This window comes from Schistocerca cancellata, chromosome 6 (assembly GCF_023864275.1).
Source record: "Schistocerca cancellata isolate TAMUIC-IGC-003103 chromosome 6, iqSchCanc2.1, whole genome shotgun sequence".
Lineage (NCBI taxonomy): Eukaryota > Metazoa > Arthropoda > Insecta > Orthoptera > Acrididae > Schistocerca > Schistocerca cancellata.
The window spans coordinates 32,628,801-32,641,379 of record NC_064631.1 but is presented as its reverse complement, the minus strand read 5'-3'; the positions used below and the strand labels follow the sequence as shown (position 1 = coordinate 32,641,379).

Genomic DNA, 12,579 nt, shown 5'->3' with positions numbered 1-12,579 from the left:
CGTGGCTCTACCCTTCATTCGATCCCTGAAAAACCCTACATTTCAGCAGGATAATGCACACCGCATGTTGCAGGTCTTGTATGGGCCTTTCTGGATACAGAAAATGTTCGACTGCTATCCTGGCCAGCACATTCTCCAGATCTCTCACCAATTGAGAACATGTGGTCAATGGTGGCTGAGCAACTGGCTCGTCACAATACGCCAGTAATTACTCTTGATGAACTGTGGTATCGTGTTGAAACTACATGGGCAGCTGTACCTGTACATGCCATTCAGCCATTCAAGCTCTGTTTGACTCAACGCCCGGCGTATCGAGGCCGTTGTTATGGCCAGAGGTGGTTATTCTGGGCACTGATTTTTCACGATCTATGCACCCAAATTGCGTGAAAATGTAATCACATGTCAGTTCTAGTATAATATATTTGTCCAATGAATACCCGTTTATCATCTGCATTTCTTCTTGGTGTAGCAATTTTAATGGCCAATAGTGCATGTTCAGCTACTTGGAAGCTGTTTGCAGCCATTCAAGGACTTGATGTTCCCAAATATGTCACCAGGCCACAACTGTTCATGATTGTTTTGAAGAACATTCTGCACAAGCAGAGCGAATGATTTCGTCACCCAAACCGCCCGACATAAATCCCCTCGAACGTTTATGGAACATAATTGAGAGGTCAGTTTGTGCACAAAATCTTGGACCGGCAACACTTTTGCAATTGCGGATGGATACAGAGGCAGCATCACTCAGTATTCCTGCAGGGGACTTCCAAAGGCTTTTTGAGTCCATGCCATGTTGAACTGCTGCATTATGCCAGGCAAAATGAAGTCCGACACAATATTAGATGGTATACCATGACTTTTGTTACACCAGTGAGTGTGAGTGTGAGTGTTAGTGTGTGTGTGCGTTTGTGTGCGTGTGTGTGTGTGTGTGTGTGTGTGTGTGTGTGTGTGTGTATGTGTGTGTGTGTGTACATGCATGTGCATGTTTTTTAATTGTTCATATTTCTGTTGAGTTCCCATTATTGTAGTGATATATTTCTTTACGGTCTAGCATTAAGGCACTTGGAAGCTACTAAAGCACAGTATTACAAATGGAAGTTCCCATGTTACAGGTAGCATGATGATGAAAGAACTCAGAATATGGGCATACATCCAGTCCTCTCAAACATATGTGATAATTGTATCTTCACACAAATTTTAACATTAGTGTGTAATTCTTTTAATCATGCTTGCTAACATGTGAACACAAGGAAAAGGACTCTGTAGCTAGTCACAGTGTTCTAAAAATGCGTATATAGCTTCTGACATCTTAGATGCAGATAAACTTCCTACAATTGGAAGGGAGGGTTTGTTGAAGCTGATCGTTAAGAAGTACCTCAGTTAGGAAAGGGAGAATAATTCAAAGATTAATTCAAATACACTAAAGTAATTTTCATCAGCTCTCAAGGAGTGTGAATGTTTTAAGTTTCTATTACTTTGAGAAGCTGTAATGGTTTATATGTGATATACTCACTGTACTCACATACTCCTGAGAGGCAGCAACCATCACAGCAGGCGTAATCATCAGCACACTACAAAACAATGTTATTATTAGCACATTTACACCATTGTAAATAATGTATTGGTTAAATTATAATAGATAATAGAATTAACAGTACTACTATTAATAAATGAAACACGTGTGGTAGGAAATCTATTAACACTGACAGTAACCCTATGGTTCATTCTACATTATATTTAATCTGTAATATACTTTACTACTGACTGAGCGTAAATACAGAAACAATACTGGTCCTCATCTGAGAGATAAATTCACAACATGGATCATGCAGCACAAAAGGAATACATAAATATTTCAAATAAGAGTTGTAAACAGAGCTAACAGGCATCCCTCTTTAACTGGGACCATCCCAGTTTGAGGAATTAGTTTCTTCATCCCAGTCAATTCTTCACTTTGTCACAGTTATGTGATAAAATTTCAAAATTGCTCAACATTAAAATGAAAATAGTCAATGCTATACTCTGTCTAATAAACAATGCAATACACTATTCTAGCATACAACATGATACATCAATATTTTGCCTACAATTTTTTCTACCCCTACACTTATAACTTGCATGTCTTTTGATCACATTCATATATTTATCAATACAAAATGTACATACCAATTGTGCCTATGCTAAAATGATGGTAACTCAAGAGCATTGCACATATTATTTATTTATTTATACAGTTTGATCTTTTGGAATTTTCATAGTTATTACTATTATTGTTGGCTATTGAAATGTTTTTAAGGGATCAGAGGAATATGCAACATGAATGAACTAATTTAGTTGATGCTGAAAGCAGTGTTGCGCATTTGGTGGAATTTATTTCGCCTATGGCTTTGGCCGGAGTTGTTATAACACAGTAAAAATTTAAATTTCGTATGGCATTGTTGGCTGTGATATCACGTGGGTTGGGTCCACCCACCTGTTGGAAAGCATTATCTCCTTCTGCTTCCACTGGCCCCTTTCCTCGCGGAGACAGAGCAAGGTGGCACAGCAGTCAGCACACTAGACTCACATTCAGGAGGATGACAATCCAAATTCTCATCCGGTCATCCAGGTTTAGGTTTTCTGTGATTTCCCTAAAATGTCGATCTTGCTCTTCTGAAAGGACATGGTCGACTTCCGTCCCCATCCTCCCAAATCTCTCACTAATGACCTCATTGTGGATGGGATGTTAAACACTATAACCTTCCTTTGTTCTTCGTTGCAGATGTATGAGAGTTGTATTGTATGTATACGCCTATTTGTGGAGTGTAGGTGAGTCGAACATATGCGTGTATAGTATAGTGTTATCTCTGTGTTCGATGTTGATGAGAGAAGGGAGAGGGTGAAACCTAATGCCACCACATAGCCTATTCCTCTGAAGTAACGCCAAGGGGACCACTGGGCTTACGTGCCCATTTCAGTTGTTAGACATTTTTTTTCAATCAGAGTCTGCAAGACTTGGACTTATTTTGTTTCTATAATTTTTTCTTCTCCTCTGGAAGTGAGTGACAAATGTATTCTGGGGCTGCAATTAAGATTCTAAAGTTTTTTTTTCTCTCTCTCTCTCTCTGTAAATTTTTGTCATGGAGTCTGCAGTGTGAATAAAGACAAAGAACAAGCGCTCTGTGAGTGGCACAGCGAAGTGATGTATCGACACGGCGAGTGTTTATGGACAATTTGTCCAGTGTGTGGTATATTTAGCACAAAGTGTTTCGGGACTATGTTATCTTATTATAAACAACTAAGGAAAGTATATGAAACAGTTAAATGCATTAGATTAATCAACAGAGTGCAACGCAGTACCCATGGCGATAGCCAGAGACAATAAATAAGAATTACGGACTGCTTCGGAAAGAATTCCATGGTGCAATCACAGTGGACCGATGAAGAGTGTACTCTGAAATAACCGCATCTTTTCCCGATAACTCCCGCAAACATGACGCCATTTTGACGTCACGCGTAATATCGACGAACGTATGATCGGCTATCGACTTCGTGACGAGGAAGAATATGAATGGAATTGCTCCTCGATTCACTCGCAGCAATTTAAACTGTCGCTTAGGTTACTGCCTAACCACACACTCCAAAGGTGGCACGTTTTCGGAAATAAAGACCCAAATATTAGCGAAAAGGAAGAATATGAATTTTATTGTTGATCGTTTCAGTCGCAGCAATTTTAAGCTGTCCTCTACGGTTCCTGCCTAAACACATACTCGGACATTTCTAAATATTTATTTCATCCTTCGTTCTCAGGTAAGACTGATGTAAATAACGGGTGATTTTTACTGATGAAGCGACTTTTACCAACCACGGTAGTGTGAATTTGCATAATATGCATTACTGGTCAATAGAGAACCCTCATTGGCTTCGACAGGTACAGCATAAGCAACTGTGGAGTGCTAACGTGTGGTGCGGCATCGTCGGAAATGTCGTTGTGGGGCCGTACGGCATTCTGGGTATACTAAATGGCAATAACTACGCACAGTTCTGCCCATTTTGCTGGAAGAGGTACCACTAACTCCGCGTCCGTGCATGTGGTTCCAACATGATGGCTGTCCTCCTCAGTCTTCCAGTGTGGCTACAGAACTGTTAAATGAAAAGTTCCCGGATTCTTGGACAGGATGACGTGCTGAAGTGAAGCGGCCAACCCGCTCTCCTGATTTGACCCCTCTTGATTTTATTCAGTGGGGAGCAATCAAACATAAAGTGTCTGCTCAAATACCAACTACGCCAGACAATATGAAGCAACATATCATCGAAGCGTGCGGTGATATCTCACGTCACACCCTCGCATGCATTCACAAATCATTCGAACGGCGACTACAAATGTGCATTGCAGCAGAGGGCAAGCATTTTGAGCACATGCTTCAGAAAAGTTTTGTATCATGTACAGTATGTATTTTGCATCTTTGTGAGTATTTGCTTCGTATTGTGATCAATAGTAAATATTTTCAAATAAAAAACAAATATGTACGAAATAATTGTGACCAATAAGAGCCTCCAGTTCCGGCGAGATCGTGCACCAGCACTCTCACCTGAAGATGGCGGCCAGTTGGACCGCGGAAATATTGTGTCATGAAGACGTTATGATCCGGCTGCATACCCGAGAAGAATATTATCAAGAGCCTCATCATTTACATTTGTATTTCTGTTACTTAAAATGTAGTAACATCTTGTAGTATTTTAATACTGTATGTTTTATATTATTTTGGTACCACAGTTGTCAAATAACTTAATAATATTTGCGCGACATCATCAGTTAATTTTTGCGCAAAATATCGCAGTATGTACTACTATTGTAGGGTAAATGGGCGTGTTTGTGCAAGGACGGATTCGCGACGTTTACCATGCACTCTACACAACACGAAAGGTCGCATTGGACAATGCCACTTCGAAGGACGAACACGATATGAGAACATATCTGTGTCTCAAAAACTATTCGTCTAAATATTATGATATGCGCATATTTGAAACCGTATTTTTAAGCCCATCATGTTACGCTAAAATTTAACATACGGTTCCATTTAAAAAATAAAGATGACCTCATTCTCTGTAATAAAAAATAGCACAAACATGAAAAGTGATGTATTCAAGTAACCCCTGTCCCTGCAATTCACTGTCCAAACGGCATCTTTGTATCTATTACGGTTGGGGAGATACAAGGGGTTATGACTGAGCTTCCTCACCCTGTATACAGGGTGTTACAAAAAGGTACGGCCAAACTTTCAGGAAGCATTCCTCACACACAAATAAAGAAAAGATGTTGTGTCGACATGTGTCCGGAAACGCTTAATTTCCATGTTAGAGCTCATTTTAGTTTCGTCAGTATACCCGATTCACCGCCAATTGGCCCAATTGAAGGAAGGTAATGTTGACTTCGGTGCTTGTGTTGACATGCGACTCATTGCTCTACAGTACTAGCATCAAGCACATCAGTACGTAGCATCAACAGGTTAGTGTTCATCACGAACGTGGTTTTGCAGTCAGTGCAATGTTTACAAATGCGGAGTTGGCAGATGCCCATTTGATGTATGGATTAGCACGGGGCAATAGCCGTGGCGCGGTACGTTTGTATCGAGACAGATTTCCAGAACGAAGGTGTCCCGACAGGAAGACGTTCGAAGCAATTGATCGGCGTCTTAGGGAGCACGGAACATTCCAGCCTATGACTCGCGACTGGGGAAGACCTAGAACGACGAGGACACCTGCAATGGACGAGGCAATTCTTCGTGCAGTTGACGATAACCCTAATGTCAGCGTCAGAGAAGTTGCTGCTGTACAAGGTAACGTTGACCACGTCAGTGTATGAAGGGTGCTACGGGAGGACCAGTTGTTTCTGTACCGTGTACAGCGTGTGTAGGCACTATCAGCAGCTGATTGGCCTCCACAGGCACACTTCTGCGAATGGTTCATCCAACAATGTGTCAATCCTCATTTCAGTGCAAATGTTCTCTTTACGGATGAGGCTTCATTCCAACGTGATCAAATTGTAAATTTTCACAATCAGCATGTGTGGGCTGACGAGAAACCGCACGGAATTGTGCAATCACGTCATCAACACAGATTTTCTGTGAACGTTTGGGCAGGCATTGTTGGTGATGTCTTGATTGGGCCCCATGTTCTTACACCTACGCTCAATGGAGCGGGATACTCTACCTGTGTTGCTAGAACATGTGCCTTTACAAGTACGACACAACATGTGGTTCATGCACGATGGAGCTCCTGCACGTTTCGGTCGAAGTGTTCGTACGCTTCTCAACAACAGATTCGGTGACCGATGGATTGGTAGAGGCGGACCAATTCCATGACCTCCACGCTCTCCTGACCTCAGCCCTCTTGACTTTCATTTATGGGGGCATTTGAAAGCTCTTGTCTACGCAACCCCGGTACCAAATGTGGAGACTCTTCGTCCTCGTATTGTGGACGGCCGTGATTCAATACGCCATTCTCCAGGGGTGCATCAGCGCATCAGGGATTCCATGCGACGGAGAGTGGATGCATGTATCCTCGCTAACGGACATTTTGAACATTTCCTGTAACAAAATGTTTGAAGTCACGCTGGTAGGTTCTGTTGCTGTGTGTTTCCATTCCATGATTAATGTGATTTGAAGAGAAGTAATAAAATGAGCTCTAACATGGAAAGTAAGAGTTTCCGGACACATGTCCACATAACATATTTTATTTCGTTGTGTGTGAGGAATGTTTCCTGAAAGTTTGGCCGTACCTTTTTGTAACACCCTGTATAGACACACACACACACACACACACACACACACACACACACACACACACACACACACACACACGCAGCTGATCAATTCTATTTAGTGTTGGCTGTCTACAGAACACGTGACTGAGAAGCAGATTACGTAGCAGCAACAAGACGATTGAGCACTGATAACGCTGTCAAATGTGTTACTCCCGGAAATAATTGAAATAAAAACAAAAGTCTTTAATTACTTATCACTGACTTGATAGCGTTCACCGGAAGCTTAAATATGACTATGCGAGAGACCGTCGCACTTTCTCAAGCGTCACGTTATCGCACATCACTGCGTCCTTTGCTTGGGATGATGTCCAACCAAATAAATGCAGCCGGCCCTTTGGCTTGTGAGGTTGTCGTGTATTTCTCCGATTTATTTCTACAGTACGGATGAATTTCTATTTTAAAACTGGTAGCCTAAGAAAAGTATGTTGTTTTTAAGTGCAGTTGCAGACTATGAGTGCAAAAATAATGTGTCCATTACTGTTAACAATAATTATGTTTACATGTCCTGTAAACTGACTTGCTCCACATCATTTCGATAAAAGATTCGTTCAAATGATCAGTAAAACATGTCAGTAACTAACTATGTATTCAATGGACACACCAGGGCTTGCCAGATGGAAAACAAAAGACGGAAGCAAGAATGGGTGAATGATACGAGAAGGAATTTTGTATGGGGAATCTGCTCACTTACACAGGGTGATTCAAAATTACTATTACGGACTTCTATGGGCTATGGAGGGGACTTTGTAGGTAAAGTTCTGAGAAGAACCATATCAGGAAATGCCCCGTTTGGATGTAAAATCAGTTTGAGGATCGGATAGCTTTAAAATCTCTCGCTTCACGACAGTCACGTAGCGGTGACAACGATCTCTGAAATGTGTGCTGTAGAAGCGCACGGCATGGGCAACGTTTCGAGTACTTTCTCTTCTACGTGACGAATGACGTCCCCTTCAAAGTCGAAAGTTCAGAACGTCCATGGAGCACGACAGCCATTTTCGAACGACCAGTTTATGGCAGCCGTCATTACAGCCGGACGAAGGTGTTACGTGATGTAATCATTATAAGAGGCACTGACGGCCACGTCCTCTTCTCAGCAGAGACCGATTTACGTAAGTCCACTAAACACGGGCCTAGGGGCGGCAGCTTTAGACGGCAGCATTTTTCCACTGCATTTATCTTAACATTTTATGTTTTAAATTAACTACGCTTACAAATGACAGATATTGTTAATACTGTGAAATATCTCGACAGTTTAAACCTGCCGTAAGAACTGCAATCGACAGTACAAGCTCTGACATGTTATTAGTTTACTTGGTGACTGAATGGAAACTCAGACACTCGATTTCCGTCTGGAATTGTGGTTATAAAATTGTTCAATAAAATTTTAAAATAAGCTACCAGAATGATAATCTACATACTAGCTATGAAACGTTATTATTCCGAATGCTGCCGGATTCATTGAGAACAGAGAAAGAAGCGACAGTGAAAATGAATTACTCTGCACTGTCGTTCTTGTCTTAACGATTTTATTTCGTAGAACATTTCGGTCAAGTAATCCAAGCTAGTCAGTTCATCACTGTCGTGTTCAATATAAAAAGCTTTGTGCTCATGTGGCCTGTGGTACAATTTACAAACTTATTTTCTTTTGTGTTTGTGTTGATTGGCTGTCGTGTTTACAATAGAAACCTTTGTGCTCGCGTGGCTTGTGGTACCGTACGATTTTGAACTGGATACTTTTTATTTACAAATTTATTTTCTTTTGTGTTAGTCTCGGTCGACAGTTTCGCATGTGTCTTTAACATGAATAAGAGTGACAAAAACAAACGTGCAAAATTAAGTAGGGTTGCATTTCGGAAAACAGCGAACGAAAAGTGAGAACGAAAAGCTAATGTTCTAAAAACGCTTGGCAGAGTAGACATATTTTTCACAAAAAAGTTGCTGGTTCCAGTTCTAGTAGTATTGATGATGTCTAGTACTACAACTGTAATGAAAGATGTAAAGGCGAACGAAAGACTAGTTAAAAATTAAGAAAAAACAAATTGTTCCTCAATTCGAGTCTCACAAAAGCCTAAGTGTAGAAACAGATATTACAGAAAGAAATAACTGCGTTAGTGTCGATCCTGGAGTGGAAAATGGTGTGTTAATAAATCAACAATCGACATTCTTTAATCCCGTAGCATTAATCAAAATTGTAATGCTGTTTTTTTCTGATTCACGAAGGTCAATAGACAGAAAAACCAGATATTGGAACAAAAATTTATTTTATCGTAAACATTTAAATGGTGAATCAACTTTAAGTGATTATTTAACATACTCCTGCAGCACTAGTGCTATTTTTCGTACACAATGTAAGTTGTTCAAAGGTAAGACCGTGATTACTACTATTGGTATTTCAGGTTGGAGAAATATTTCCGATGTTTTATCTCATCACGAAAATTCACTTGAACACAAAAATTTTGAGTTATCACTTTGAACAAGAAAAAAAAAAACAATTGGAACTGTAGAAAACCATTCCGAATCATAGGTAGACAGAAAAAAATGTACCGGCACAATGTGTTAAAAAGGTGTTTGCGTTAGTGAAGGCGCTAACAAGTCGTGGATTTCCCCTGCGTGGACACGTTGAAAAATTCCATTTATTGCATAATGGTCAATTTATGATTGAACTTACTGCCGACTTCTAATTCCGGGGCAGGGACACACAAATTAACTATCTTCAACAATCTGAGATGAAATAATAGAGCTGCTTTCGGAACGAATAAAAAGAATTCTCTTAAGTGATACAAAACAGGCCAAATATTTCTCTATAATACACTCCTGGAAATTGAAATAAGAACACCGTGAATTCATTGTCCCAGGAAGGGGAAACTTTATTGACACATTCCTGGGGTCAGATACATCACATGATCACACTGACAGAACCACAGGCACATAGACACAGGCAACAGAGCATGCACAATGTCGGCACTAGTACAGTGTATATCCACCTTTCGCAGCAATGCAGGCTGCTATTCTCCCATGGAGACGATCGTAGAGATGCTGGATGTAGTCCTGTGGAACGGCTTGCCATGCCATTTCCACCTGGCGCCTCAGTTGGACCAGCGTTCGTGCTGGACGTGCAGACCGCGTGAGACGACGCTTCATCCAGTCCCAAACATGCTCAATGGGGGACAGATCCGGAGATCTTGCTGGCCAGGGTAGTTGACTTACACCTTCTAGAGCACGTTGGGTGGCACGGGATACATGCGGACGTGCATTGTCCTGTTGGAACAGCAAGTTCCCTTGCCGGTCTAGGAATGGTAGAACGATGGGTTCGATGACGGTTTGGATGTACCGTGCACTATTCAGTGTCCCCTCGACGATCACCAGTGGTGTACAGCCAGTGTAGGATATCGCTCCCCACACCATGATGCCGGGTGTTGGCCCTGTGTGCCTCGGTCGTATGCAGTCCTGATTGTGGCGCTCACCCGCACGGCGCCAAACACGCATACGACCATCATTGGCACCAAGGCAGAAGCGACTCTCATCGCTGAAGACGACACGTCTCCATTCGTCCCTCCATTCACGCCTGTCGCGACACCACTGGAGGCGGGCTGCACGATGTTGGGGCGTGAGCGGAAGACGGCCTAACGGTGTGCGGGACCGTAGCCCAGCTTCATGGAGACGGTTGCGAATGGTCCTCGCCGATACCCCAGGAGCAACAGTGTCCCTAATTTGCTGGGAAGTGGCGGTGCGGTCCCCTACGGCACTGCGTAGGATCCTACGGTCTTGGCGAGCATCCGTGCGTCGCTGCGGTCCGGTCCCAGGTCGACGGGCACGTGCACCTTCCGCCGACCACTGGCGACAACATCGATGTACTGTGGAGACCTCACGCCCCACGTGTTGAGCAATTCGGCGGTACGTCCACCCGGCCTCCCGCATGCCCACTATACGCCCTCGCTCGAAGTCCGTCAACTGCACATACGGTTCACGTCCACGCTGTTGCGGCATGCTACCAGTGTTAAAGACTGCGATGGAGCTCCGTATGCCACGGCAAACTGGCTGACACTGACGGCGGCGGTGCACAAATGCTGCGCAGCTAGCGCCATTCGACGGCCAACACCGCGGTTCCTGGTGTGTCCGCTGTGCCGTGCGTGTGATCATTGCTTGTACAGGCCTCTCGCAGTGTCCGGAGCAAGTATGGTGGGTCTGACACACCGGTGTCAATGTGTTCTTTTTTCCATTTCCAGGAGTGTAGTAGAGTCCAGTGCAGACATTTCACGTATTGATCAGTTACCTTTCGTATTGAGATATGTGAACGAGAATGGTGATCTTTCTGAGCATTTCCTTCTGTTTTTACCAAACTCGGGGCACCAAGTCTGAAAACTTAGCTGAGGCCATAGAGAAAGCCCTGTCTACAAAGTCCATTGATATTACTGACTGTAGAGACCAGTCATACGACGGTGCAAGCAACTTGTCAGGAAGTTACACCGGTTTGCAGGTACGCATTAAAGTACGAAATCCGAAGGCGTATTATATGCCTTGCGTAGCAAGTTATTTGAATTTAGTCGGTACTAGTGCTGCAAGCTGCTGCAGGAAGCATGTTCATTTTTCAGTTTAGTGCAAAACGTTTATAATTTCTTCTCTGGTTCTACACAACTCTGGGATCAACTTCTTTCTTTCATGAAACCGGGACGCAAAATAGTTAAAAGTTTATCAAAAACACGTTGGTGAGCAAGAGAGGAAGCATGTGTAAACGAAAGTTTGGAGAGCGTTATCAGTGCCCTCACACATGGTACCAACAGCACCTATCAGAAACCACTTGCGGAAAATGATGCTTCAGCTCTGCTCAATCAACTCAGTAGACTAGACACAGTAGTTATGATGACATTTTGGGAGGACATACTCCAGAGATTTAATAGCATAAATGTGTAATTGTAAAGTGTAAATATTGATACTGAAATAGTGTGTGAATTATATAAAACACCTGTAAGGTTTATTAGCTATATTCGTATCATTAGTAACAGTTATGAAAATAAGTCCATGGAGATTATGACTGATATGGGCTACGAATGCACCAACAGAAGATCAAGGAAACGCAAACTTCATATTGGTGAAGAAGAGACACTGAAGAAGTTCTTGTGACTGGTAGAGAGAAATTTAGAGTCGAAGCACTTTTCCCAATACTCGACAACTTGTATGCTGGATTAATATGGAGGTAGGAAATTTATAAAACACAGTTAGAGTCCTTCACAGTCTTCAGTAAACTTTAGAACAGTTCACCAGATTTCCAAATAACTTCCGGGAATTCAGCCAGGTAACACTTTCAGCGACCGCCGACATTTCGGCGGGAGAACACCCCGCCATTTTCAAGGCAAGCTGTGCCATTTATGCTCAGTACATCGTTCCTCCATATATACTCGATATACACCCTCCTTTCACAGACCAAGATCATCCTTAACAGAACTCAAGAGGAGGTCGGAAAAGACATTTCACATCGTATTTCCGTAAAACGGCACACACAATTACAGCAGTCAAGTAGATCTGCTATTGCCGAACGTTGCTTGGATACTGGTCACCCCATGTTATATAATAACACCGAGATATTGGCATGCACGTCCAGCTATTGGAACAGCGTTATTAAGGAGGCATTTGAGATTAAATTAGCGAGCAACCTCGTTAACAGCGATGGAGGTTTCTGTTTAAACTCTGTTTGGAATCCGGCTCTTTCCCTTGTCAAAAAACAGAGGGACAGAGTCAATGCTACCTCACCTGCGAGTTCGTAGTCTCACTATCGA

At 42.5% G+C, this 12,579-nt stretch overlaps 1 protein-coding gene across 1 annotated transcript in view; it reads right to left on the bottom strand.

Annotated features, from left to right (window-relative positions):
* LOC126191178 (uncharacterized) overlaps nucleotides 1–12,579 on the bottom strand; it is a 93,030-nt gene that overhangs the window by 11,279 nt on the left and 69,172 nt on the right. The window contains exon 4 of the mRNA XM_049931953.1: nucleotides 1,514–1,571. Within this exon, the coding sequence (XP_049787910.1) occupies nucleotides 1,514–1,571 (58 nt within the window). The remainder of the gene's footprint in view (nucleotides 1–1,513; nucleotides 1,572–12,579) is intronic.